General features: G+C 43.9%; 1 protein-coding gene across 5 annotated transcripts in view; it reads left to right on the forward strand.

Moving 5' to 3' along the window:
* The window catches only part of KCNC1 (potassium voltage-gated channel subfamily C member 1), a 341595-nt gene that overhangs the window by 218113 nt on the left and 95610 nt on the right, over nt 1-27872 (forward strand). For 3 of the 5 annotated variants that reach the window (XM_073659075.1, XM_073659073.1, XM_073659074.1), the window contains exon 2: nt 9133-10066. In XM_073659075.1, the coding sequence (XP_073515176.1) occupies nt 9133-10066 (934 nt within the window). Of the gene's footprint in view, nt 1-9132; nt 11099-27872 lie in introns of all 5 variants that reach the window. The other 2 variants (XR_012252826.1, XR_012252827.1) reach the window with 2 other exon arrangements.

Consider the following 27872-nt stretch of genomic DNA (forward strand, 5'->3'; position numbering starts at 1 on the left):
GGTCTGATAACTGCAGTTTAGGTCTACTCGTATTTATAGGCTCCGTCTAGACCTCTGTGTCCTGTATCAGTGATCGTCTTGTTTGTTAATCGGTAGATCAGGTACATAAATGTCCCCCACCGTGGAGCTGCAGTGTTCTCGTGCGTACAGAAAGATATTAGTCAGAAATTTTACCCAACAGATGTTAGATTCACAAAACCTCAATGGATCTGACCTTCGGAGATGTGGTTCATAGCATATGTGGCAGGATATCATTATATTAATAAAATATTGTAGTCTGATGAGTCCGTGTGTGTTTGCGCTAATTCAGGCATGCAAATGAATGGGGAAGATTTCCTGTTAGTCACCAGACTATAGCTAGTGAAGATGCTGCTATAAGTGGAGGGGCTAATTTTGAAGGTGTCCCAATAACTTCCCTTTTCTCAACATAAAGGGAACCTGTCATGTGAAAAAATGCTATTAACCTGTAGATATGGGGTTAATAGCATTCTGAAGCTGTGTGGCCATTGCACTGAGAACCCCGCTGCCAGGGGAAATTCATTTTTTTTCTCCGGGCAGTTGCGGGCTTTCAGTCATAGAGGTGCGGCCTGTTTGGCTTCAGTCACTGCTCAGTACATAGTGATGCTCTGTACTGATGCACTGTAGAGCCAGCTGACAGTCAGTGCCGCGAGCGTTACAGCCACCGCTCACTATGTACTGAGCAGTGACTGAAGCCGTGCCGGCCGACTCCTTTATGACTGAAAGCCCAAGGTTGCCAGGAAGAAACTAACTTTATTCCTCCCGGCAGCCTTGGGATCTGGTCTCTCAGTGCAATGGCTGCACAGCTTCAGAATGCTATTCACCTGCGGAATAACCCCATATCTGCAGGTTAATAGCAGGTCCCTGCCCTTGGCTGGTGAGGTATATGAATGATGTCAAGATATACAGCTGCTGACATAGAAGTTCACCATGTTTTCTTTGACTGACCTCAACTTATATATATATATACAGTGGGGACGGAAAGTATTCAGACCCCTTTAATTTTTTCACTCTTTGTTTCATTGCAGCCATTTGGTAAATTCTAGAAAGTTCATTTTTTTCTCCTTACAGTCCACTCTGCACCCCATCTTGACTGAAAAAATACAAAATGTAGAAATTTTTGCAAATTTATTAAAAAAGAAAAACTGAAATCTCACATGGTCATAAGTATTCAGACCCTTTGCTCAGTATTGAGTAGAAGCCCCCTTTTGAGCTAGTACAGCCATGAGTCTTCTTGGGAATGATGCAACAAGTTTTTCACCCCTGGATTGGGGATCCTCGGCCATTCTTCCTTGCAGATCCTCTCCAGTTCCGTCAGGTTGGATTGTGAACGTTGGTGGACAGCCAATTTCAGGTCTCTCCAGAGATGCTCAATTGGGTTTAGGTCAGGGCTCTGGCTGGGTCAGTCAAGAATGATCACAGAGTTGTTCTGAAGCCACTCCTTTGTTATTTTAGCTGTGTGCTTAGGGTCATTGTCTTGTTGGAAGGTGAACCTTCGGCCAAGTCTGAGGTCCAGAGCACTCTGGAAGAGGTTTTCATCCAGGATATCTCTGTACTTGGCTGCATTCATGTTTCCTTCAATTGCAACCAGTCGTCCTGTCCCTGCAGCTGAAAAACACCCCCATAGCATGATGCTGCCACCACCATGTTTCACCTTTGGGATTGTATTGGGCAGTTGATGAGCAGTGCCTGGTTTTCTCCACACATACCGCTTAGAATTATCACCAAAAAGTTCTATCTTCGTCTCATCAGACCAGAGAATCTTATTTCTCATAGTCTGGGAGTCCTTCATGTGTTTTTGAGCAAACTCTATGCGGGCTTTCATATGCCTTGCACTGAGGAGAGGCTTCCGTCGGGCTACTCTGCCATAAAGGCCTGACTGGTGGAGGGCTGCAGTGATAGCTGACTTTGTGGAACTTTCTCCCATCTCCCTACTGCATCTCTGGAGCTCAGCCACAGTGATCATGGGGTTCTTCTTTACCTCTCTCACCAAGGCTCTTCTCCCACGATTGCTCAGTTTGGCTGGACGGCCAGGTCTGGGAAGACTTCTGGTGGTCCCAAACTTATTCCATTTAAGGATTATGGAGGCCACTGTGCTCTTAGGAACCTTGAGTAATGCAGAAATTGTTTTGTAACCTTGGCCAGATCTGTGCTTTGCCACAATTCTGTCTATGAGCTTCTTGAGCAGTTCCGTTGAGCTCATGATTCTCATTTGGTCTGACATGCACTGTGAGCTGTGAGGTCTTATATAGACCGGTGTGTGCCTTTCCAAATCAAGTCCTATCTGTTAGAACCCTCCTGTTTGTTTTTTCCATCTTTTGTTTTGCGGTCACATGACCATCTGCCTTTATATTCCAGCTCTGCCCTTCTGGCTTTGCTGGACTTCAGTGTTTGACTGTTTCTCTAGCCTTGTGCTTTGGTGCCTTTCTCTGTCAGTTCTCTTGATCCTTCTGGGACCTCTAGTACCTTTTGTCAGTTTGTCTTTTTGTGTTCTGCAAAAACTTCTCTGTTTAGGAGGTGTCCCATTTTTGTCCCAGTCCTTAGTTCTTTTAGGGACCCCTCCCTTAATGCTATAGGTCTTCGTTCAGACTAGCCGAGGACTAAGGCTGGTCTGTTCACTAGGAACAGGCAGCCCGCTACATCGTAGGGATTCAGCTTAGTCTTACTATAGGGAACAGCTTTCCCCTATCTTTCCTTAGTACATGTTGCAGATCATAACAGTAAGTCCTGCCCAAAAAACTAAAAGGAAAGAAATTCGGGGATCAGTATGGTTTCCTTCCAGGATTTGGCTCAATGCCTGCAGGGATTGTCTCTGGAGGTGGCCAAGTTCCAGCAACACGTGAGTAGCTGTTCTGAAGCGCATTTTGTCGAACCCAAGGTAGGACGGCCTGATGTTTTTTATGGTAAACAGCAAGAATTTTTTTTCTTTAAAAATGCTTGTTTGTTATATTTTCATTGGAGACCAAGGTCCTCTGGGAATGAATCATAGCGCATTGGTTTTATTATGTCACTTTTGCGCAATGAACCATTGGGGTAGGCCTTTTCTCTCCAACCTAATGATCCGTGTTTAAGGTCTGTTGAAGAATTGTTTTCTGCTATGGGGCTATTATGTGACGATCCTGATCGAATCTCATCTGCTGAAGCAGAACTCAGGCATTTGAATCAGGGGTCAGGTGATGTTGAAAATTATTGCACACACTTCAGGAGATGGGCCTCAGAAGTTAAATGGAATGATCCTGCGCTGAAATATTTATTTCTTGCTGGTCTGAGTGAAAGGTTTAAGGATCTGCTAATTGCATCCCCTGCACCTGAGACTCTGCAGGATGCCATGCAATTAGCTGTTCGTGTGGACAGGAGGCTGAGGTCCAGGGTGAATGAGGTAAAGACTCCTGTAACGTCAGGTCCTAGTCCCCAGAAAATCTGCTCAGACGGCGGAGAACCGATGAAGGTTGGGGCGATGTCACTCCGCGCTCAGGAAAGAGACCGTAGGTTCGCCAAGGGATTGTGTCTTTATTGTGGTAAAGCTGACCATTTGATTAAGTATTGTGAGCGTCGTTTAAGTAAAGAAATAAAAAAGGTCAGTTACGCCCGTATAGCTTGTTTACGCTCTGCAGGAGTATTTCTTTCTGGGAGTACTACTCTGCAGGGAGATTTGATTGAATTTCAGGAATTTGTGGATTGTGGTTCAACACTTAATGTGATTGATAAAGGGTTTTTGGAAAACCTTAAATTGAAATCCAAACCTTTGTCATCACCTATTTCTGTGATTGCAATTGATAACACTCCCTTGAAATGTATTACTCACAAGGTTGCTGCATTTCCCCTCACTATCAATGGAGTTCACTAAGAAATTTTGGACTTGGTTGTTTTGAATAATTTACCTTCTCCAGTTGTTCTAGGATTGCCGTGGTTAAAACTGCACAATCCTTTATTGGACTGGTCTACTAATGTGATTAAGTCTTGGAGTCCGAAGTGCTATGATAAATTTTGTAATGGTCGCATTGCGGCTGTGGAAAAAGAGGATTTACCTGTACCTATTTAAGATTTTTGGAGGGTTTTTTCGGAAGAGGAGTCGCAAGTTTTACCTCCTCATAGGGACTATGATTGCACCATTGAGTTTGTTCTGGGTGCTACTCTTCCCAAGAGTCACTTGTTTAATCTGACTATTCCTGAAAGAAAGGCCTTGGTGGAATACATACAGACGAGCCTGGCTGCTGGTCACATTAGACCTTCTAAGTCGCCTGTGGCTGTTGGATTTTTCTTTGTTAAAATAAAAAGGACGGCGGTTTACGTCCATGTCTAGATTTTCGTGAAATTAATAAGATTACCGTACGCAATTCCTACCCATTGCCGTTAATTCCTGACTTGTTTAACCAGTTAGTGGGGGCCAAGTGGTTTTCTAAAATTGATCTCCGGGGGGCATATAATTTGTTATGAGTGAAGCAGGGTGATGAATGGAAAACTGCTTTTATCACTCGGGTAGGTCATTTTGAGAATCTGGTGATGCCTTTTGGTCTTACCAATGCACCAGCATTTTTTCAGAACCTTATTAATGACATCCTGAGACCTTTGATTGGTAAGAATGTGGTTGTGTATTTGGATGACATTCTGATTTATTCACCAGATCTGGAGTCTCATTGGCAGAGTGTACATGAAGTTTTGCAGTTATTGAGTGATAATTCACTTTTTGCTAAGCTGGAGAAATGTGAGTTCGCTGTGCAGAAAATTAGTTTTTTGGGCTACATTGTCTCCAGCGAGGGCTTTGAGATTTACCCTGTGAAGGTTCAGGCGGTGCAGGAATGGCCTAGGCCTATTTTTGGGTTTTGCCAATTATTACAGGAAATTCATTAGGAATTTTTCTGTAATTGTTAAACCTCTAACCGATATCACCAGGAAAGATGCGAATACGGCCCAGTGGACTACTGAGGCCATTGAAGCGTTTGAGTATCTGAAAGAGAGGTTCAGTTCTGCCTCTATCCTTATGCAGCCTGCTGAGACCAAGCCTTTTTTGGTCGAGGTCGATGCTTCATCGGTGGGGGTCGGAGCAGTTTTGGCTCAGGAGAACAAGGGTGGAGTACATCTTTGTGCCTTCTTTTCAAAAAAATTTTCGGAAACCGAACTGAATTATGATGTTGGTAATCGGGAGTTGCTGGCTATTAAACTCATGTTTGAACATTGGCGTCATTTTTTGGAAGGCACTAGATTTCCTATTCAGGTTTTCACAGATCATAAGAATTTGATCTATCTGGATGCTGCCAAGCGCTTGAATGCCCATCAAGCTAGGTGGGCACTTTTTTTTCTCGGTTTCATTTTTCTGTTACCTATATCCCTGGTACTAAGAATGTTAAAGCCGATGCTTTATCTCGCAGCTTTTCTCCCATGGTTGGTACCGAGGAGGAGGAGAGCATTTTACAGAAAGGAGTTGTGGTAGCAGCATTGAACTCCGTTTTGGAGAATGGGATTCTGAAAGCTCAAGATGATGCTCCATCTAACACTCACCATGGGAGGTTGTTCGTGCCTAGAGCCTTTAGGAGAGATTTGTTTGTGGAGTGTCATGAGTCTCGGTTGGCAGGTCATCCAGGAATTTCAGAGACTAAGAGACTTATCAGTCGCAGTTTTTGGTGGCCTGGATGGCAGAAAGAAGTCATCAAGTGGGTGCGTCAGTGTACGGTGTGTGCTAGGTCAAAGGCTTCACATACTCCTGCTGCGGGGTTGCTTTGCCCTCTGGAGGTTCCTAGTGCACCTTGGACTCATCTCACAATGGATTTTATTACTGATCTTCCTGTGTCCGAGGGTTTTACTGTCATCTGGGTGGTCGTGGACCGTTTTAGTAAGATGTGTCATTTGGTTCCATTCATTAAGTTGCCCTGCTTCAAGACACTCGCTAAGGCATTTGTTAAGGAGATTGTCAAGCTCCATGGCGTTCCCACCGACATTGTTTCTGATCGAGGACCTCAGTTTGTGGCTCGCTTTTGGCGTTCTTTATGTGACAGGTTGGGAGTCCATTTGTCATTTTCGTCTGGGTATCATCCTGAGTCTAATGGCCAGACAGAAAGAAAGAACCAGGATTTTGAACAGTTTTTCGTTGTTTTGTGGCGGACAATCAAGAGGGGTGGTCTGAGTTTCTGCCTCTCGCAGAATTTGCTCTTAACAATCATACATCCTCCTCTGCTGGGTGTTCGCCTTTTTTTTGTTGTACTGGGAGACATCCGTATTTTGGTTCGTTCTCCAAATTGGGGTCGGCGGTGCCGGAGGAGGAGAATTTTTCCGGTGATTTGGGGAGAGTTTGGACTAATGTACGTTGTAACCTGCAAGAGGCTAACTAGAAGTCCAAGAAGTATTTTGACAGGAAACGTAAAGAGGTTTTGTTTACTATGGGTGACATGGTTTGGTTGTCCTCGAAGAACCTGCGTTTGAGGATTCCCTCTAAAAAACTGGGTCCTAAGTTTGTGGGTCCATTTAAGGTGCTTCAGGTTGTTAACCCGTCTGCTGTTAGGTTGGATGTCCCTACTTCCTGGAAGATTAATCCGGTGTTTCATGTTTCCTTGTTGAAAAAGGCTGATGTACCTGATAGGGACGTCACTGTCACAGTTCCTCCGGTGGTGGAAGACGGCGAATATGAAATTTCTCGTATCTTGAATTCTAGATGGCATAGAGGGAGATTACAGTATCTCGTCTCTTGGAAAGGTTTCGGTCCCGAAGATAACTCCTGGGTAAGGATGGATGATGTCTCTGCTCCTAGGCTTGTTAAAGCTTTCCACAGGAGGTTTCTGGATAGGCCTGGGCCTGGAGGATCCAGAGGATCCTCATAAAAGAGGGGGTACTGTTAGAACCCCCTGTTTGTTTTTTCCATCTCGTGTTTTGCGGTCACGTGACCATCTGCCTTTATATTCCAGCTCCTCCCTTTTGGCTGTGCTGGACTTCACTGTTTAACTGTTTCTCTAGCCAGGTGCTTCGGTGCCTTTCTCTGTCAGTTCGCTTGGTCCTTCTGGGACCTCTAGTACTTTTTGTCAGTTTGTCTTTTTGTGTTCTGCAACAACTTTTATTTAGGAGGTGTCCAATTTTTGTTCCAGTCCTTAGTTCTTTTAGGGACCCCTCCCTTAATTCTATAGGTCTTCGTTCAGACTAGCCGAGGACTAAGGCGGGTCCGTTCACTAGGAACAGGCAGCCCGCTACATTGTAGGGATTCAGCTTAGTCTTACTGTAGGGACAGTTTTCCCTTATCTTTCCTTAGTACAGGTTGCAGATCATAACACTATTAGTTTAATTAAACATTTCTGGACTCCAATGAAGGAGTAGAACCATCTCAAGGAGGATCGCAAGGACATGGACAGCATGTGACTTAAATATGAGTGTCTGAGCAAAGGGTCTGAATACTTATGACCATGGGATATTTCAGTTTTTCTTTTTTAGTAAATTTGCAAAAATTTCTACATTTCTGTTATTTTTCAGTGAAGATGGGGTGCAGAGTGGACTTTAATGAGAAAAAAAATAAATTTTTTAGAATTTACCAAATGGCTGCAATGAAACAAAGAGTGAAAAGTTTAATGGGGTCTGAATACTTTCCGTACCCACTGTATATATATATATATATATATATCTGTATACAGTACAGGCAAAAAGTTTGGATACACCTTCTCATTTAAATATTTTTCTGTATTTTCATGACTATGAAAATTGTACATTCACACTGAAGGCATCAAAACTATGAATTACCACATGTGGAATTATTTACTTAACAAAAAAGTGTGAAACAAGTGAAAATATGTCTTATATTCTAGGGTCTTCACAGTAGCCACCTTTTTCTTTGATGACTGCTTTGCGCACTCTTGGCATTCTCTTGATGAGCTTCAAGAGGTAGTCACCGGAAATGGTCTTCCAACAATCTTGAAGGAGTTCCCAGAGATGCTTAGCACTTGTTGGCCCTTTTGCCTTCACTCTGCGGTCCAGCTCACCCCAAACCATCTCGATTGGGTTCAGGTCTGGTGACTGTGTATGAAAATACAGAAAAATCTTTAAATGAGAAGGTGTGTCCAAACTTTTGGTCTGTACTACAGTACTGTACTATAAATATCTAGATTCGCAGGACTGTGGTCCAGCTGCACATCAGTGATTGTTGCAGTGTGATGCAATAATGATGTCATGCCAGGCTGGCTAATCGAGAGGAGCCGGGGATAGCAGCAGGTAGGAGGCGGTTTGTGGGGTTCCCGTCTGATGGCCATAGAATGCTGACTGGGCTCATGTGAATCGATTCACTCATATGTACTTATGAGACATATAGAATTTCCAGGTAAATGTAATGTGAAGGTGGCAGCAGCAGGTAATGAAGGAAAGTGTGTAAGGCAGAATCCACATACTGTGGCCGACGTGGCTCTGAAGCTCTGACTAGTCAGCATGGACTCCATATCCAAACTGCATGTTATATGCCAGGATTGAAAACCCAGTGAACTGTTACCACTTTCCTCACAATCCGTGTTGCATAAGAAATAAGGGAAGGAAATGTTTTAGTTAAATTCCTGAGGTTGAGAAGAAATATGATAACTAAGAAGCAGAAAGAAAAACTGCTAATGCTCCATTAGCTCATTAGTTACAATTGTCAGAAGTGGCCGCAGGAGGGTGCGGTGGGTGTTAGCCGTGTACATTATGATTCTCCATGTAATCATCGCTTACATATAGGGCTGGCTGGTCATATACAGATATTTCAGGTGGTCCATTAGCCAAGAAGCCTCTTAGTTAACACTCCGGTGTGGGGCTCACCGATGTAGTCTTCAAGTATTTCACCTGTCAGACACTTGCTCATGGTTTATTCTCTTCTTAGAGTCAAATTCATAACACAGAGGCCACAAAAGACAAAAACGAAGCTCAAATAACAATCTACAATGATTTATACTTATATATCAATCCATACAAGAGGCCATGTGTATTCAGGACCCTTCTCCCAGGCAATGAGTTTGATATAATCCAAGCTTCTTTCAGTGGATTGGAATTTAGAGATTGCTGTAGACAATTGAGTCCTACTAAGAAGATATCAGGGTTACAAAACATGAACTGTATAAATCCTAATGTTCTTGAGCCATCTACTCATGTTCTCACTCTTCTGCTTTTGTTTTACAGTATGTTGCATTTGCCTCCCTCTTCTTCATCCTGGTTTCCATCACCACCTTCTGCCTGGAGACTCATGAACGATTTAACCCCATCGTGAACAAAACCGAGACTGAAATAATCGGGAATGAAACCCATCAACGATCTTACCTTGCTTCGGAGACTGAAGCCTTCCTGACTTACATTGAAGGCGTCTGTGTGGTGTGGTTTACATTCGAGTTCTTGATGAGGATCACCTTCTGTCCTAATAAGGTGGAATTTATAAGAAACACTTTAAACATCATTGACTTTGTGGCCATTCTACCTTTCTATCTTGAAGTTGGACTTAGTGGCCTGTCTTCCAAAGCTGCAAAGGACGTCTTGGGCTTCTTAAGAGTTGTGCGATTTGTGAGAATTCTTCGAATCTTCAAGCTGACCAGACATTTTGTTGGTCTAAGGGTTCTTGGGCATACTCTTCGTGCTAGTACAAATGAATTCCTGCTGCTCATCATATTTTTGGCATTGGGAGTGTTAATTTTTGCCACAATGATCTATTATGCTGAGAGAATAGGTGCTAATCCAAATGATCCTAGTGCCAGTGAACATACACATTTCAAAAATATCCCTATCGGCTTCTGGTGGGCTGTTGTCACCATGACCACACTTGGCTACGGAGACATGTATCCTCAGACGTGGTCTGGCATGCTGGTGGGAGCATTATGCGCTCTTGCTGGTGTGCTGACTATTGCTATGCCTGTACCTGTCATTGTGAACAATTTTGGAATGTATTATTCCTTAGCTATGGCTAAGCAGAAGCTACCAAAGAAAAAAAAGAAGCATATTCCGCGCCCTCCACAACTGGGATCCCCCAATTATTGTAAATCTGTTGTAAATTCTCCACATCACAGCACTCAAAGCGACACTTGCCCACTCGCACAAGAAGAAATTTTAGAAATGAACAGAGCAGGTAGGAAACCCCTTAGAGGAATGTCTATCTGATCATCATCCATTCCTTGCAGAGAATTCTGTTAATCTAAACGTCTTACCTAGAAAATGCTTAGGGCATTCACCCATCGATGGTCCCATAGCGCACCTTCTGTGGTGCATGAGGTGGAAAATGCATGGGAGATGAGCCAGGATTAGGGTAGATCAGCCTTGTTTCCCATAGGAAGAGGGATTCCCATTCTTTGGTGAAGATCATTAAACCTTTGGCTGAGAACAGAAATTGCTGCCTACGAGGTTCCTGGACTCTAAATCTTATATGTCTCATGAAGGCAGCAATGAATTCAGCTCAGACGCTAGAGATGACTAGTTGGGTTTGGAATTTTGATGAATCTAATTCTGTATGATTTAGTCTTCAGCTCTATAGATAAAAAGACAGAAACTTGCAAAAGTCTTTTGCGATAAAAAAGGAAACTGATTGAAAACCCAAAGTGAAGTTGATGCAAAAGCTAAAATCAAGTCGTTTTTTTAAATGAATTAACTTGAGCAGCGCACATTTTTAGTATCAAGGGTTAATGCTATAGGAATTGTACCTGCCAGCGTGTAAGAGCGGTGGAGAAACTTTCTGGATTACTGTAGAGCGCTGCTGGTTGACAAAACATCACTATGTGACAATCTGAACCATGCCAACCGTATCCCTAGGGTGTGCTGGAAACATGACCCAATCCCATAGCTTGTGGTTCTTCTTGGATTTCTCAGTTTTATGAGATGTTTTCTGCATCTAACAATGGGGCTTTGATGATTTCACCTCTTTCTCTACCTCTACCCATGGAATATTAGTGCCATTAGTATGCCAGGGTACAAACTGACCAGATAATTCTATAGTGACCAATACAATCTGAAATATTCCTGAAACATTTTTGCAATGTTCATAATGAGGATTTTTATCTTGGTGTTTATATATAGACGGCTTGAGACCACTTCAGTGTTAAATAATTCACCAGCAAAATCATTTTCCCTAAGAAAGCTTGAATGTCCAGTAAGTGATGAAAAGACGGTGAGCCGAGCCGCCTGGGAATGAGGATCATTATGCCGTCATTCACTCTGTACAATCTCATATCTGCATGCTGTCCTGTTAATGTGAGAAAAACAAAGCAACATAAAGAATTGATAGTTCTGGTTTCCAGTTCCTCCTGGATGTACAGCAGACGCAAAGATAGAAGCGCAGTTGCCTTGTGGGGACTTGGAGTAAATCTTTGTTTTTCTAACATCATTTAATGTCACCCGGGTGTACATGTTGTTTCCACATCTGTTGCAGTTATTTTGCAGATGGTGGAGGAGATCAGTCTTACTGATGTTAAACTGCAGCGCCCTTCATGTCACAGAATAAACTGCAGCAGCCCTCATGTCACAGAATAAACTGCAGCGACCCTCATGTCACAGAATAAACTGCAGCGGCCCTCATGTCACAGAATAAACTGCAGTGACCCTCATATCACAAAATAAGCTGCAGCGGCCCTCATTTCACAGAATAAACTGCAGCAGCCCTCATGTCACAGAATAAACTGCAGCGACCCTCATGTCACAGAATAAACTGCAGCGACCCTCATGTCACAGAATAAACTGCAGCGGCCCTCATATCACAAAATAAACTGCAGCGACCCTCATGTCACAAAATAAACTGCAGCGGCTGTCATATCACAAAATAAACTGCAGCGGCCCTCATGTCACAGAATAAACTGCAGCGACCCTCATATCACAAAATAAACTGCAGTGACCCTCATATCACAAAATAAGCTGCAGCGACCCTCATGTCACAGAATAAACTGCAGTGACCCTCATATCACAAAATAAGCTGCAGCGACCCTCATGTCACAAAATAAACTGCAGCGGCCGTCATATCACAAAATAAGCTGCAGCGGCCCTCATGTCACAGAATAAACTGCAGCGACCCTCATATCACAAAATAAACTGCAGTGACCCTCATATCACAAAATAAGCTGCAGCGGCCCTCATGTCACAGAATAAACTGCAGCGACCGTCATATCACAAAATAAGCTGCAGCGGCCCTCATGTCACAGAATAAACTGCAGCGGCCCTCATGTCACAGAATAAACTGCAGCGACCCTCATGTCACAGAATAAACTGCAGCGGCCCTCGTCACAGAATAAACTGCAGCGGCCCTCATATCACAGAATAAACTGCAGCGACCCTCATGTCACAGAATAAACTGCAGTGACCCTCATGTCACAGAATAAACTGCAGCAGCCCTCATGTCACAGAATAAACTGCAGCAGCCTTCATGTCACAGAATAAACTGCAGCGGCCCTCATGTCACAGAATAAACTGCAGCAACCCTCATGTCACAGAATAAACTGCAGCGACCCTCATGTCACAGAATAAACTGCAGCATCCCTCATGTCACAGAATAAACAGCAGCAGCCTTCATGTCACAGAATAAACTGCAGCGGCCCTCATGTCACAGAATAAACTGCAGCGACCCTCATGTCACAGAATAAACTGCAGCGGCCCTCATGTCACAAAATAAACTGCAGCAACCCTCATGTCAGAGAATAAACTGCAGCAGCCTTCATGTCACAGAATAAACTGCAGCGACCCTCATGTCACATAATAAACTGCAGCGACCCTCATATCACAGAATAAACTGCAGCGACCCTCATGTCACAAAATAAGCTGCAGCGGCCCTCATGTCACAAAATAAGCTGCTGCGGCCCTCATGTCACAGAATAAACTGCAGCAACCCTCATGTCACAGAATAAACTGCAGCGTCCCTCATGTCACAGAATAAACTGCAGCGACCCTCATGTCACAGAATAAACTGCAGCGACCCTCATGTCACAGAATAAACTGCAGCGACCCTCATGTCACAAAATAAGCTGCAGCGGCCCTCATGTCACAGAATAAACTGCAGCGACCATCATGTCACAGAATAAACTGCAGCAGCCTTCATGTCACAGAATAAACTGCAGCGACCCTCATGTCACATAATAAACTGCAGCGACCCTCATATCACAGAATAAACTGCAGCGACCCTCATGTCACAAAATAAGCTGCAGCGGCCCTCATGTCACAAAATAAGCTGCTGCGGCCCCCATGTCACAGAATAAACTGCAGCAACCCTCATGTCACAGAATAAACTGCAGCGTCCCTCATGTCACAGAATAAACTGCAGCGACCCTCATGTCACAGAATAAACTGCAGCGACCCTCATGTCACAGAATAAACTGCAGCGACCCTCATATCACAAAATAAACTGCAGCAGCCCTCATGTCACAGAATAAACTGCAGCGATCCTCATGTCACATAATAAACTGCAGCGACCCTCATATCACAGAATAAACTGCAGCGGCCCTCATGTCACAAAATAAGCTGCAGCGGCCCTCATGTCACAGAATAAACTGCAGCGACCCTCATATCACAGAATAAACTGCAGCGACCCTCATGTCACAGAATAAACTGCAGCGACCCTCATGTCACAGAATAAACTGCAGCGACCCTCATATCACAAAATAAGCTGCAGCGGCCCTCATGTCACAGAATAAACTGCAGCGACCCTCATGTCACAGAATAAACTGCAGCGGCCCTCATATCACAAAATAAGCTGCTGCGGCCCTCATGTCACAGAATAAACCAGTGACCCTCATGTCACAGAATAAACTGCAGCGACTCTCATGTCACAGAATAAACTGCAGCGACCCTCATGTCACAGAATAAACTGCAGCAACCCTCATGTCACAGAATAAACTGCAGCGTCCCTCATGTCACAGAATAAACTGCAGCGACCCTCATGTCACAGAATAAACTGCAGCGACCCTCATGTCACAGAATAAACTGCAGCGACCCTCATATCACAAAATAAACTGCAGCATCCCTCATGTCACAGAATAAGCTGCAGCGACCCTCATGTCACATAATAAACTGCAGCGACCCTCATATCACAGAATAAACTGCAGCGGCCCTCATGTCACAAAATAAGCTGCAGCGGCCCTCATGTCACAAAATAAGCTGCAGCGGCCCTCATGTCACAGAATAAACTGCAGCGACCCTCATATCACAGAATAAACTGCAGCGACCCTCATGTCACAGAATAAACTGCAGCGACCCTCATGTCACAGAATAAACTGCAGCGACCCTCATATCACAAAATAAGCTGCAGCGGCCCTCATGTCACAGAATAAACTGCAGCGACCCTCATGTCACAGAATAAACTGCAGCGGCCCTCATATCACAAAATAAGCTGCTGCGGCCCTCATGTCACAGAATAAACCAGCGACCCTCATGTCACAGAATAAACTGCAGCGACTCCCATGTCACAGAATAAACTGCAGCGACCCTCATGTCACAGAATAAACTGCAGCGGCCCTCATATCACAAAATAAGCTGCAGCGGCCCTCATGTCACAAAATAAGCTGCAGCAGCCCTCATGTCACAGAATAAACTGCAGCCACCCTCATGTTACAGAATAAACTGCAGTGACCCTCATGTCACAAAATAAACTGCAGCAGCCCTCATGTCACAGAATAAACTGCAGCGACCCTCATGTCACAGAATAAACTGCAGCGACCCTCATGTCACAAAATAATTTGCTGTGGCCCTCATATCGCAAAATAAGCTGTAGATTCCCTCATGTCACAGAATAAACTGCAGCGACCCTCATATCACAGAATAAACTGCAGCAACTCTCATGTCACAGAATAAACTGCAGCGACCCTCATGTCACAGAATAGACTGCAGCGACCCTCATGTCACAGAATAAACTGCAGTGACCCTCATGTCACAGAATAAACTGCAGGGACCCTCATGTCACAGAATAAACTGCAGCGACCCTCATGTCACAGAATAAACTGCAGCGACCCTCATGTCACAGAATAAACTGCAGCAACCCTCATGTCACAGAATAAACTGCAGCGACCCTCATATCACAAAATAAGCTGCAGCGGTCCTCATATCACGGAATAAACTGCAGCGACCCTCATGTCACAGAATAAACTGCAGCGGCCCTCATGTCACAGAATAAACTGCAGCGACCCTCATATCACGGAATAAACTTCAGCAGACCTCTTTTATCCTCTTAATATATTGCAATCATAATATAATATAGCACTGTGCACCTACAGTTGCTCATTTTGCCTTTCTACTCAGCTAATTATTCTCTTTTCTCAATGTAGAAACAATGTCTCTTTTCCCAGCATTTATCATTCCCCTCTTCAGCTCCTGACCCAGCTGCTCCTCCTCCCCCGCCATAGACTTTTGCAGGGACTCATGACTTGTGCAGGATTCAGTTTGTCAGTTTTTAATCACATGATGCCATAGACCTAATGGAAAACAGAAGAATTAACTGTGTAGAAGGACAAAATGAGCAATTGTAAGTGCACAGTGCTGGATAACATGATTGCAATATATCAAGAGGATAACAATTTTGATGGGAGTGCTTCGTTAAAGAAAAAATACTGCATGCAGACAGATTTAGAGACATGGCTGATAACAAAGAGAAAAGGCTGAGCCAGGTGGATGATGATGACGACTAGCAGAAAGCTCCACCTGACAACCTACAAAACCACCTCACATGCTATGTGCAGTGAGCTGCCTGCAGGACAAGTGACAGTGACATCCAGGTGCAGTTCTGGCTGCTCTAGGAAGGACAGTAGCGACAACACCAGGGAGGGGCACTAATAGCTGAGATAAAGCTTCTGGAGTCCCCAGTGATGATCTACCAGAGGAGGCACCTAGGGCCAAGCCAAAACTGCAAGAAGTATTAAGCTACCGTAATATATACAGTGGGTACAGAAAGTATTCAGACCCCTTTAAATTTTTCACTCTTTCATTGCAGCCATTTGGTAAATTCTAAAAAGTTCATTTTATTCTCATTAAAGTACACTCTGCACCCCATCCTAACTGAAAAATAACAGAAATTTAGAAATTTTTGCAAATTTACTAAAAAAGAAAAACTGAAATATCCCATGGTCATAAGTCTTCAGCCCCTTTGCTCAGACACTCATATTTAAGTCACATGCTGTCCATGTCCTTGTGATCCTCCTTGAGATGGTTCTACTCCTTCATTGGAGACCAGCTGTGTTTAATTAAACTGATAGGACTTGATTTGGAAAGGCGCACACCTGTCTATATAAGACCTCACAGCTCACAGTGCATATCAGACCAAATGAGAATCATGAGCTCAAAGGAACTACCCAAGAAGCTCAGAGACAGAATTGTGGCAAGGTACAGATCTGGCCAAGGTTACAAAAGAATTTCTGCATTTCTCAAGGTTCCTAAGAACACAGTGGCCTCCATAATCCTTAAATGGAAGAAGTTTGGGACCACCAAAAGTCTTCCTAGACTTGTCCGTCCAGCCAAACTGAGCAATCGTGGGAGAAGAGCCTTGGTGAGAGAGGTAGAGAAGAACCCCAAGATCACTGTGGCTGAGCTCCAGAGATGCAGTAGGGAGATGGGAGAAAGTTCCACAAAAGTCAGCTATCACTGCAGCCCTCCACCAGTCAGGCCTTTATGGCAGAGTAGCCCGACGGGAGCCTCTCCTCAGTGCAAGACATATGAAAGCCCCCATAGAGTTTGATCAAAAACACATGAAGGACCCCCAGACTATGAGAAATAAGATTCTCTGGTCTGATGAGACAAAGATAGAACTTTTTGGTGATAATTCTAAGCGGTATGTGTGGAGAAAACCAGGCATTTCTCATCACCTGCCCAATACAATCCCAACAGTGAAACACGGTGGTGGCAGCATCATGCTATGGGGGTGTTTTTCAGCTGCAGGGACAGGACGACTGGTTGCAATTGAAGGAAACATGAATGCGGCCAAGTACAGAGATATCCTGGATGAAAACCTCTTCCAGAGTGCTCTGGACCTCAGACTTGGCCGAAGGTTCACCTTCCAACAAGACAATGGCCCTAAGTACACAGCTAAAATAACAAAGGAGTGGCTTCAGAACAACTCTGTGACCATTCTTGACTGGCCCAGCCAGAGCCCTGGCCTAAACCCAATTGAGCATCTCTGGAAAGACCTGAAAATGGCTGTCCACCAACGATCACCATCCAACCTGACGGAACTGGAGAGGATCTGCAAGGAAGAATGGCCGAGGATCCCCAAATCCAGGGGTGAAAAACTTGTTGCATCATTCCCAAGAAGACTCATGGCTGTACTAGCTCAAAAGGGGGCTTCTACTCAATACTGAGCAAAGGGGCTGAATACTTATGACCATTTGATGTTTCAGTTTTTCTTGTTTAATAAATTTGCAAAAATTTCTACATTTCTTTTTTTTTTCAGTCAGGATGGGGTGCAGAGTGGACTTTAATGAGAAAAACAATGAACTTTTTAGAATTTACCAAATGGCTGCAATGAAACAAAGAGTGAAAAATTTAAAGGGATCTGAATACTTTCCGTCCCCACTGTATATATGCTGTATAAATATATGGTAGCTTACGGAATATATATATGGCCTCCTCCATGTACCCGTTCCCCCCGTGCGGACAGTAGGGTGAGCTTGCTGTATAAGCCCCATTGCACAGACCAGCCCTGGCTCTTCTTTTATTTTGGTGCAAAGCTACTGGGAGATCACAAAGTGAGGTAGCAAGGTGCTGAGCTCGTTCTGCCGTAGAGAGGATATAGCAAGGGATGAATCAGTTAGAAGGCAGGACAGTGAAGGTGGCCTGGTGGCAGGCGTTCTGTTAGGCCCCAATGCTGTGGTGTGCTACTCAGTGGGAGCAGGAGCAGAACGGTATCTGGCTGATATCTTGGTATCTGCTTGAGAAGCAGCACCAGAGAGAAGGGGTAGTGATGGCTTCGCGTCCCATTCCTCCATGGGAATTTATAACGAAAAAAGGTGTTTTTCTGTTTTGCTGATCAACTGGATCCTGATTCACAGGATCATTAGTGCCTCACTGCAGCTAAGGATCATTGGCGCCTTATGTCTGAAACATTGTAAATTAACATCTACTGATGGCTTGAAGGGCACATATAAGACCAGTGATGAGGTTGCCTCTAGTTTTATGGAGGTGGCTATGCCCCTTTATGCCCGATGATACTGAGGGCAAAATGCCATCCTTGGTCGTTTAGCGGGTGTGGAGGTGAGTATGGACCTTGTGGAGGCTGAGATAGTTATGGAGATTGGTAATAGTGATGTTGTGGCATATGTAGGGACTGTTGCAGTTGTCCCTCCTCATCCCCAACTTTGTCAGCATCTGTCAAGAGTTTTGCAGGTGTCGCCTCCTTGAGAATAAGGTATCCTGGGATTGCAACAGTCTCTTCTGTAACCTCTAAAAAAGGGAGATAACTAATGGCAGAGTGTAAAGGGGTTGATCTATCTTTCTGTATAGAGAGCCATGGAAGTGTCTGTGTGCGGAAGGGGGAAGCTATGAATTCCATACCACCACCTGGTTGGGCAGTGTTTGTAGGAATTTTATATGCAAATTGTTTCTTCAGAGGAAGAGGACTAGAACTCTGTAGCCCCACCTGTTGGAAGTAGCGATCCTAGGAATTTTGTCCTTTTTGAGTGGAGGGTCAGTGATGCGTATCCTCCAAAGTCTAAGGTTGTTAAGCTCCTTATCAGGATGGACATTAAGGTGATTGACATCTACGCTTTGATACATCCCTATGCTATGCCTGAGTTTGATGTCAGCTTTGTTCTGCAGGAGGGGCTTGAGCCCTTCTGGTCGAATTATGAGTTGGCACAGAATGAGCCCACCTCTCAAGACTTTGCCGTTCAGGTGGTGTCTCACCAAAACGAAGTTAGGAAAGCGACCATCTTCAGTTGTAATAAAGCACTTTCTTGTTATGACATCATGATGTCCCTTGGACAGTATGGTAAAGTGGTGGAAAAGCAAAAGAAAAATCGTGATGAGTTTGTTATTTGGTCAGGGTTAGGGTTTATGGTTAAACTTAAGCTTTCGGGTAGCATGGATGCCCACATTCCATCATCTGCCTGGGTCAGTATTGTACCTTGGTCTACCTGGAGCACCTGAAACTTGGTCATAGAAGAGATGATCCCACACACTTCAGTGCAAACTTTACTGAACAAAAATATGCATTGTGTGGGGATTTCAGACATCTAGCTACACTTTGTGCAGAGATTAAGTGCCACCTGTGTGGTGAGTTAGGTCTCCCAGTCATCTGTTTTCCTTTGCTAATGCAGTCTTGGCCCCAAGGAAAGAAAGCCGTTAGACTGATTCTGCTAGGGACGAGACTAGCATAGGTGAAGGAGCAGAGAGAAGAAAAAGCAAGAAAAAGATGCCTGCACAGCTGAAGCACCTAGATAAATGTGGATAGGAGAGGGACTTGGGTAAACACGGGGTTCCTGGGGCAACCCATTCATGGGGCAGCCCCTTTCCTGGAAGCAATTCTTGGTGCTGAGGCACTGAGGGATATCGAGTTAAATAAAGAGATCGGACGGATCTGCAGGCAGGATAGTGCCACTTCCTCAGAATCCTCCTATTATGAAAGTATGGATGAGGAAAGTAGTCAGTCGCTAGACGATAAGCAAATCAAAAAGAAGAGGAGGTCCCACCCTGAACAATTTGCTCAAGGAAGGTAAAACTGACTCTAAGGCTTTGAGAACATCTCTTTCTCTGAGGAAGAAGTTGAGGGTGAAGTTATAGGGTTGGCAGGCCCTACAAAGGCACAGAGTCTTTTTCCTCTGGGGATACAAGGTCCTCGGGGGAGAGGGAAGGGTGAGACTGGCCTAGAGTCCCGAGATGAGGATGATAAAGAAAGGTGGAATCCTCTGCATCATTAAAGAGGGAAAAGGCAGTAAGGAGTGGGAAGAAGACAGCTGTATAACCCCCATCATCCAGGATAGAGGTACCCAATCCATTTATGCTGACATCCACTAATATCACCAGTCTTAAGTCAAATATGGCTATATTTTTAATTGGGTCAAAGCCGACATTTTCTTTTTGCAAGAGACTAGGCTGCCTAATTTGGGAGCTGTTTTTAAAGCTAAGAGGGAGTAGAGACTTGGGCCCTCCTATTGGTCTCTTGTGGCCGAGCCGTATAGCGGAGTGGCGGTCCTTTTTACCGCACCGGTAGAATGCTGACGGGTTATTGAGTTAGAAATGGGGAGGTGCCTGATATTAGATGTCCTCATGAAGAGACAAGAGCTTTTGCTCATTAACAGCTATGGTCCCCAATCTAAGTGGGACAGCATCTATGAGAATCAAACCCTACCTTTTTGCGAATCAGCAGCTTGTATTTGGAGACGACTTCAACACTGTCAAAAGGCCTAAGATAGAGAAGGTCCCAAAGATAATCTGACTTAGGCTGTGTGCCCACAATGCGTTTTTTAAGCGTTTCCGCAGAGGCAAAAATGCTGCAGAAACGCTTAAAAAACTCTTGGTAGAAGGCCTGCCATGTTCCCCAATGATAATCCGCATCTGCTGTGCACAATTATCATTGCGGAAAAATAAGCAGCACTACCAATTATTTTGCGGAAGTGCTGCGTTTTCACCGCCATTGACTTGCATTAGAACGCGCCAATTCCGCAAGACTGCATCTGTACTTGCTTAATTGGCGCGTTCTAATGTGCGGATGGTACCCGGGTGTGGAGGAGAGGAGAGTCTCATCCACACCCAGGTACCATTAAAAAAGCTGTAAAAAAGTAGAATAAAATAAAAAATAAATGTATACTTACCTTCTGGCGGCCCGCGGTGCGCTCCTCCTTGCTTCCTGGCACTTTGCAATGGAATGAAGGACCTGTCTGAAGCAAGACAGCGCGGGCCATTGGAGGGTAAGTATACATTTATTTTTTTATTTTTTGACATTCTCTCGGGTCACAGTATATAAATCCATGCCGGTTGCATGGATTTATATAGTGTGACCAAGTTGTCAAGCACTTTCCAAGTGATGCTAAAATCGCTTGTCAACCCGCATGCAAAATCACTTGTCAACCCGCATGCGGAAATGCATGTAAAGAACGCTTCACATCCGCAAGTCCCAGGCAGGAAAAACGCATGCACAATCCGCATGTACAATCCGCATGTACAATCCGCATGTACAATCCGCATGTACAATCCGCATGCGTTTTTTCTGCCAGGGAGATGCACATAGCCTTATGATAGTATTGGCTTTAATAGTATAGTTAGTAAGGCTCGCCTGGTGGATATCCACATCTGGTATGCCACACAACGAGGAGTTCACCTGTCATGTAAGTAACTAGGTCTAGAATATATAGATTTTATTTCAAGGAGGCCGCTATCTCTTCAGCAGTGTCTGTTGAGGTGAAGTTCACCAACCACAGTTTAATTTTGTTTTCTCTGAATGTTAAAGAGATCCCCCGGGGATGGGAAAAGAGTTTTGGAAGTTCAATTACTCTCTTTTGGAAGAAGCAAAAATAAAACAGTTCTGTGAGGATATTTTTCAGCGCTAGATATTGATCGGCTAATAGAAGTATTAACTAAAAGCTTTAACCCAGTATTTGAAAATTGCTTCAAGGAAGGACCAACACAAACCTGTGTTGTTAAACTGCACAAACTGATAAGGTGATAAATAGATAATAAAGACGACCTGTTTAATTATCACAGAACCTTTAGTTAGGGCTTATTTGCCATATGGCAATTTGTAAATAAAGAATCAATACCCTACGCTGGTTCTTAGGAACAATTTTTTGGGTTTATTACTGCAAGTACCACTCTCCTGACTTACAGGAACTGCAAGATGACAGTGAACAGTAGAGTTGTTGTAGGACTGGTTGACAATACATGGTCCCTTAAAATGTCCAGATCAGGAATCTTGGAGGTTGGCATATTCTTCTACTCACAACTCTTGGATAAATTTGGATAGGGAGGATCTAGATTGGGATGAGATGTCAGTTTTCCTGGCTGAAACTGTTCCAGAACCAGGGGTAAAACACTCCCTTGATGGTTTGACAAATGTTTTGGGAAGAGGAAGTTAGGTTATCCATTCAATCTTTAACCTATCGGCTAACCTAAAGGAACCACCAGGTCCAGGTGGCTTAACATCTCAATTCTATAAGATCTTTAAGGATGCCTTTGTTCCCCTTTTTGACTGAGGAATTCAATTAGTGTCTTTCTTGCAGATTCTGCCGATGTCAGTGAGGTCAACGCTGATTATTTTATCAAATGGTGTGGAGCCATCTTGTACTGAGAAACGGTATCCCATAGAAAAGTTTGGGTAAAGATGGTGTCTAATAGGCTGGGGAAGTTTGCACCTTGGCTACTTTTGAGGGCTCGGCATTGCGGTGTTCCAAACTGCATTACATTTAGTGCTGTGCTGTTTGCAGGACATAGTGGAGCAGGGTAGTGACTGGTTCCTGAAAGGGATTCTATGTGTCATTGGAACAGGCAAAATAATTTGATCAGGTTAACCACGAGTACCTTTTGTGTGTCCTTCTGAGGTATGGTCTGCCAGGGGGTTTGTCAATTAGCTTAAGACCTTGTACATAGGAGCAAAGAATTTCTCACTTGTGAATGGTTCAATTGGCATATCTTTTGAGATTGGGTTTGGTGTTCACTAGAGTTTTCCCTTGAGCCCACTGATGTGTGTGTTTGCAATTGACCCACTACTCAGAAGGGTAGTGCCTGGACCATTGGTCGAAGGCAGGATACACCGAGCGGCAATGGAAGTCAAAGTGAGGGTGGTGGCATATGTCGGCGATGTCACTATGTTTGTGCCCTCAGATAGGTAGGCAGAGTGGGTAATATCTATTGCTACTTGGAGGCATTCAGGTACAAGATCAAACAGTATAAGTGTGAGAGTCTCTGGTTAGGGGGATGTGAAGACCCGGGGTGTTCCGTGGGCGTGACGCTACTCAGACAACACAGGGTGAGGGTAAATCAGCGTGGCAATACTTTATAGAACCACACAGCGGGCAATAAACACATAGAACAGTCCCAGCAAATACCCAAGATGGTACAACATTACACGGTCTCACCATTCTCACCCTATCTTCTCCGCCCGCCTGGGATAGAACAGCTGTGACTTTGGAGACTTCCCGGGCCGACTACCTCAACCAGTGGCCCCCCCGCTTCTGGCGGGCCCCCACAGAGAGGAGGTAGCAACAAGCTTAGGAAGTAAGGAGTCCATAGAGGTACAAGGCCAGAAGACCCGAGGATCCCAACCTGGCCTCTCCAAGAGTTTCCATGGGGCCAGATGACCAGTGGGTCTCATCTGGCTACTCCAAACAACATATCCATGGGGCCAGGTGACTTCCTCGTCCCACCCTGGTCTCCCCAAAATGTATCCATGTCTCTCTGATGGTCAATGGAGCAGATCCGAATCTTTCGAGTCAGGGCAGATACCCTTAGGCTATAATCATATAGAATTCAAATCTGTGTTTCTTTGGATGCCATCTGCTGTCCTGAAGGATGTCTCTCATTCTCCTTGTAAAGTCTTTCTGTCTCTCCTTGATTCTCCTTGCAGACCTACAGACATCCCTATTTATATTTACATCTGTGTAAGGTCATCAGCTAGAGCTAGGTAAAGGTGCATGGCTCACCAGGTCTCATTCTTTGAGCTAATCAATTTACGTAGTTGGTATCACAGGGGCTATTGTAAATAAACATAAGGCTGACTTTTAGTACAATTTGTCATTAGCATAGTAAACATGATTGTTTCCAAACGAATATAATTCAGCATTCAGGGTTATACAAATACTGGTCTGTCCACAGCCACAGAGATACAAATATACTTACAAGTTAATTTAAACACAATCGTGTATTTCTCTTGGTTTAACTAATATAATCGTCTAGGTTATTAAGATTTTAAGCAGTATCGTCACAGGGGAGATCCTTGTTTTCATCTCCTGGACACCCTTCCAGGTCCCCAATTCTTTACAAAAGTCCTGGGCACCAAATTCGGTCATGGTAATTACCCTTATCCAAATTGGGACAGTAGGCAAGAGATTTTCGCTCTGGACTCAGGTTTACAGTTTGTTCTACAAAATTTTATAGAGAAATAGATTCAGCCTGGTCAATAGGGAGATTGGTTACCGTACGAGGAGACTAGGAGGGTTAGGTATGGTCAACCCTGTGGTATTCATTGTGAATACCTTCATTAAGATACAGTAAATGTTGCAAACATCTGGTAAGAGAGGGCTCCTGTGTAAGTATTCTACTGTAGGGGGTGGTTTCATACTTCTTCTCAGGAATAGGATGTGAGGACCTGGGGTCTTCTGTGGGCATAATGCTACTCAGACAACACAGGGTGAGGGTAAAGCAGTGTGGCAATACTTTATTGACCCACAAAGCGGACAATAAACACACAGAACAGTCCCAGCAAATAACCATGATGGTACAACATTATACAGTCTCACCCTTCTGCTGGCCCGCCTGGGATAGAACAGCTGCGACTTTGGAGACTTCCAGGTCTGACTATCTCAATCAGTGGCTTCCACAGAGAGAAGGTAGCGGCAAGCTTAGGACGCTAACAGTCCATCACGGTACAAGACCTGGAGACCCGAGGGTCGAAATCTGGCCTCTCTGAGAGTTTCCATGGGGCCAGGCGACCGGTGGGTCCCTCCTGGCAACTATAAATGTCTCCATGAGTTCTAGACGATCAGTGGGTCCCTCCTAGCAACTCCGAAACAACATTTCCATGGGGTCAGGTGACTTCTTTGTCCTCTCCTGGACTCCCCAAAATGTATCCATGGTCTCTCTGATGGTCAATGGAGAAGTCAGGCCCGTAACCTTAGGCTAGAATCATGTAGAATACAACTCTGTGTCTCGTTGGGTAATGCCATGCAACCCATCTGCTGTCCTGGAGGATATAACATAGTAACATAGTTTTTAAGGTTGAAGGAAGAGTAAGTCCATCTAGTTCAACCCATAGCCTAACATGTTGATCCAATCTCCTTCCAAAGTCTGTCTGAATCTCTGTCCCAAGACTGTCTGCTTAATTCTGTCTTCTTCTGCTTCTCTGGGCTCAGCCCCCTGAATGGCCAAACTGCTCTCATCCTCCTCCCCCAAAGCTTAGTGTGCATATCACATGTCAGAGGTAAAGGTGCAGGTCTCACCTATCATTGTTTGAGATAATCTATTTACATAGTTGTATCAGATGGCTATTGCAAATATCTAGCTTTTAGTACAATTAGCATATTAGCAAATAACATTGTTTCCAACCCCAAGAGGAGACAGCAATCAGGGTTAGACAAATACTAGTCTGACCTTTAGAAATACACAAACATGTACAAGACAAATTAAACACAATAGTGTAATTTAAACACAATAGTGTATTTCTCTTGACTTAACAAATCTAAACATCTGGCTTATTAAGATTTTACTCTGTATCGTCACATGGGATACAGAGGACAAGTAAAGAATCTTTTCACACAACATGCACATCTTCCAGCTTATGCTTCCTTGTACTGAAAAATGGAAAAAAATTCCAAGTGCGAATAAATTGCAAAAAAAGTGAAATTCCATAATTGTTTTTTTTTTTTTTTTTACCACGTTCACTATATGGTAAACCTGACCTGCCATTATGATTCTCCAGGTCATTATAAGTTTGCCGATACTAAACATGTACAGGTTCTTTTTTATTTAAGTGGTGAAAGAAAAATCCCCCCCCAAAAAAATGACTCCATTTTCCGAAACCCCTAGCGTCTCCATTTTTCGAGATCTAGGGCCGGCTGTAGGCTTATTTTTTTCACACTGATCTGACGTTTTTTATTGATACCATTTGGTGGAGACACAATGTTTTTATCGCCCGTTATTGCATTTTATTGCAATGTTGTGGCGACCGAAATAACATAATTCTGGCGTTTTGATTTCTTTTCTCATTACGTCGTAATGTATGTACACAGTGACTGCACCAGCAGAATAGTGAGTGCAGCTCTGGAGTATAATACAGGAGGTAACTCAGGATCAGTAATGTAATGTATGTACACAGTGACTGCACCAGCAGAATAGTGAGTGCAGCTCTGGAGTATAATACAGGATGTAACTCAGGATCAGTAATGTAATGTATGTACACAGTGACTGCACCAGCAGAATAGTGAGTGCAGCTCTGGAGTATAATACAGGAGGTAACTCAGGATCAGTAATGTAATGTATGTACACAGTGACTGCACCAGCAGAATAGTGAGCGCAGCTCTGGAGTATAATACAGGATGTAACTCAGGATCAGTAATGTAATGTATGTGCACAGTGACTGCACCAGCAGAATAGTGAGAGCAGCTCTGGAGTATAATACAGGATGTAACTCAGGATCAGTAATGTAATGTATGTACACAGTGACTGCACCAGCAGAATAGTGAGTGCAGCTCTGGAGTATAATACAGGATGTAACTCAGGATCAGTAATGTAATGTATGTACACAGTGACTGCACCAGCAGAATAGTGAGTGCAGCTCTGGAGTATAATACAGGATGTAACTCAGGATCAGTAATGTAATGTATATACACAGTGACTGCACCAGCAGAATAGTGAGTGCAGCTCTGGAGTATAATACAGGATGTAACTCAGGATCAGTAATGTAATGTATGTGTACAGTGACTGCACCTGCAGAATAGTGAGTGCAGCTCTGGAGTATAATACAGGATGTAACTCAGGATCAGTAATGTAATGTATGTACACAGTGACTGCACCAGCAGAATAGTGAGTGCAGCTCTGGAGTATAATACAGGAGGTAACTCAGGATCAGTAATGTAATGTATGTACACAGTGACTGCACCAGCAGAATAGTGAGAGCAGCTCTGGATTATAATACAGGAGGTAACTCAGGATCAGTAATGTAATGTATGTACACAGTGACTCCACCAGCAGAATAGTGAGTGCAGCTCTGGAGTATAATACAGGATGTAACTCAGGATCAGTAATGTAATGTATGTACACAGTGACTCCACCAGCAGAATAGTGAGTGCAGCTCTGGAGTATAATACAGGATGTAACTCAGGATCAGTTATGTAATGTATGTACACAGTGACTGCACCAGCAGAATAGTGAGTGCAGCTCTGGAGTATAATACAGGATGTAACTCAGGATCAGTAATGTAATGTATGTACACAGTGACTGCACCAGCAGAATAGTGAGTGCAGCTCTGGAGTATAGTACAGGATGTAACTCAGGATCAGTAATGTAATGTATGTACACAGTGACTCCACCAGCAGAATAGTAAGTGCAGCTCTGGAGTATAATACAGGAGGTAACTCAGGATCAGTAATGTAATGTATGTACACAGTGACTGCACCAGCAGAATAGTGAGCGCAGCTCTGGAGTATAATACAGGATGTAACTCAGGATCAGTAATGTAATGTATGTACACAGTGACTGCACCAGCAGAATAGTGAGTGCAGCTCTGGAGTATAATACAAGATGTAGCTCAGGATCAGTAATGTGATGTATATACACAGTGACTGCACCAGCAGAATAGTGAGTGCAGCTCTGGAGTATAATACAGGAGGTAACTCAGGATCAGTAATGTAATGTATGTACACAGTGACTCCACCAGCAGAATAGTGAGTGCAGCTCTGGAGTATAATACAGGATGTAACTCAGGATCAGTAATGTAATGTATGTACACAGTGACTCCACCAGCAGAATAGTGAGTGCAGCTCTGGAGTATAATACAGGATGTAACTCAGGATCAGTAATGTAATGTATGTACACAGTGACTGCACCAGCAGAATAGTGAGTGCAGCTCTGGAGTATAATACAGGGGGTAACTCAGGATCAGTAATGTAATGTATGTACACATTGACTGCACCAGCAGAATAGTGAGTGCAGCTCTGGAGTATAATACAGGATGTAACTCAGGATCAGTAATGTAATGTATGTACACAGTGACTCCACCAGCAGAATAGTGAGTGCAGCTCTGGAGTATAATACAGGATGTAACTCAGGATCAG

This window comes from Phyllobates terribilis, unplaced genomic scaffold (assembly GCF_046119375.1).
Source record: "Phyllobates terribilis strain yellow unplaced genomic scaffold, ASM4611937v1 Scaffold_13__5_contigs__length_258822181, whole genome shotgun sequence".
In the NCBI taxonomy this organism is placed as follows: Eukaryota; Metazoa; Chordata; class Amphibia; order Anura; family Dendrobatidae; genus Phyllobates; species Phyllobates terribilis.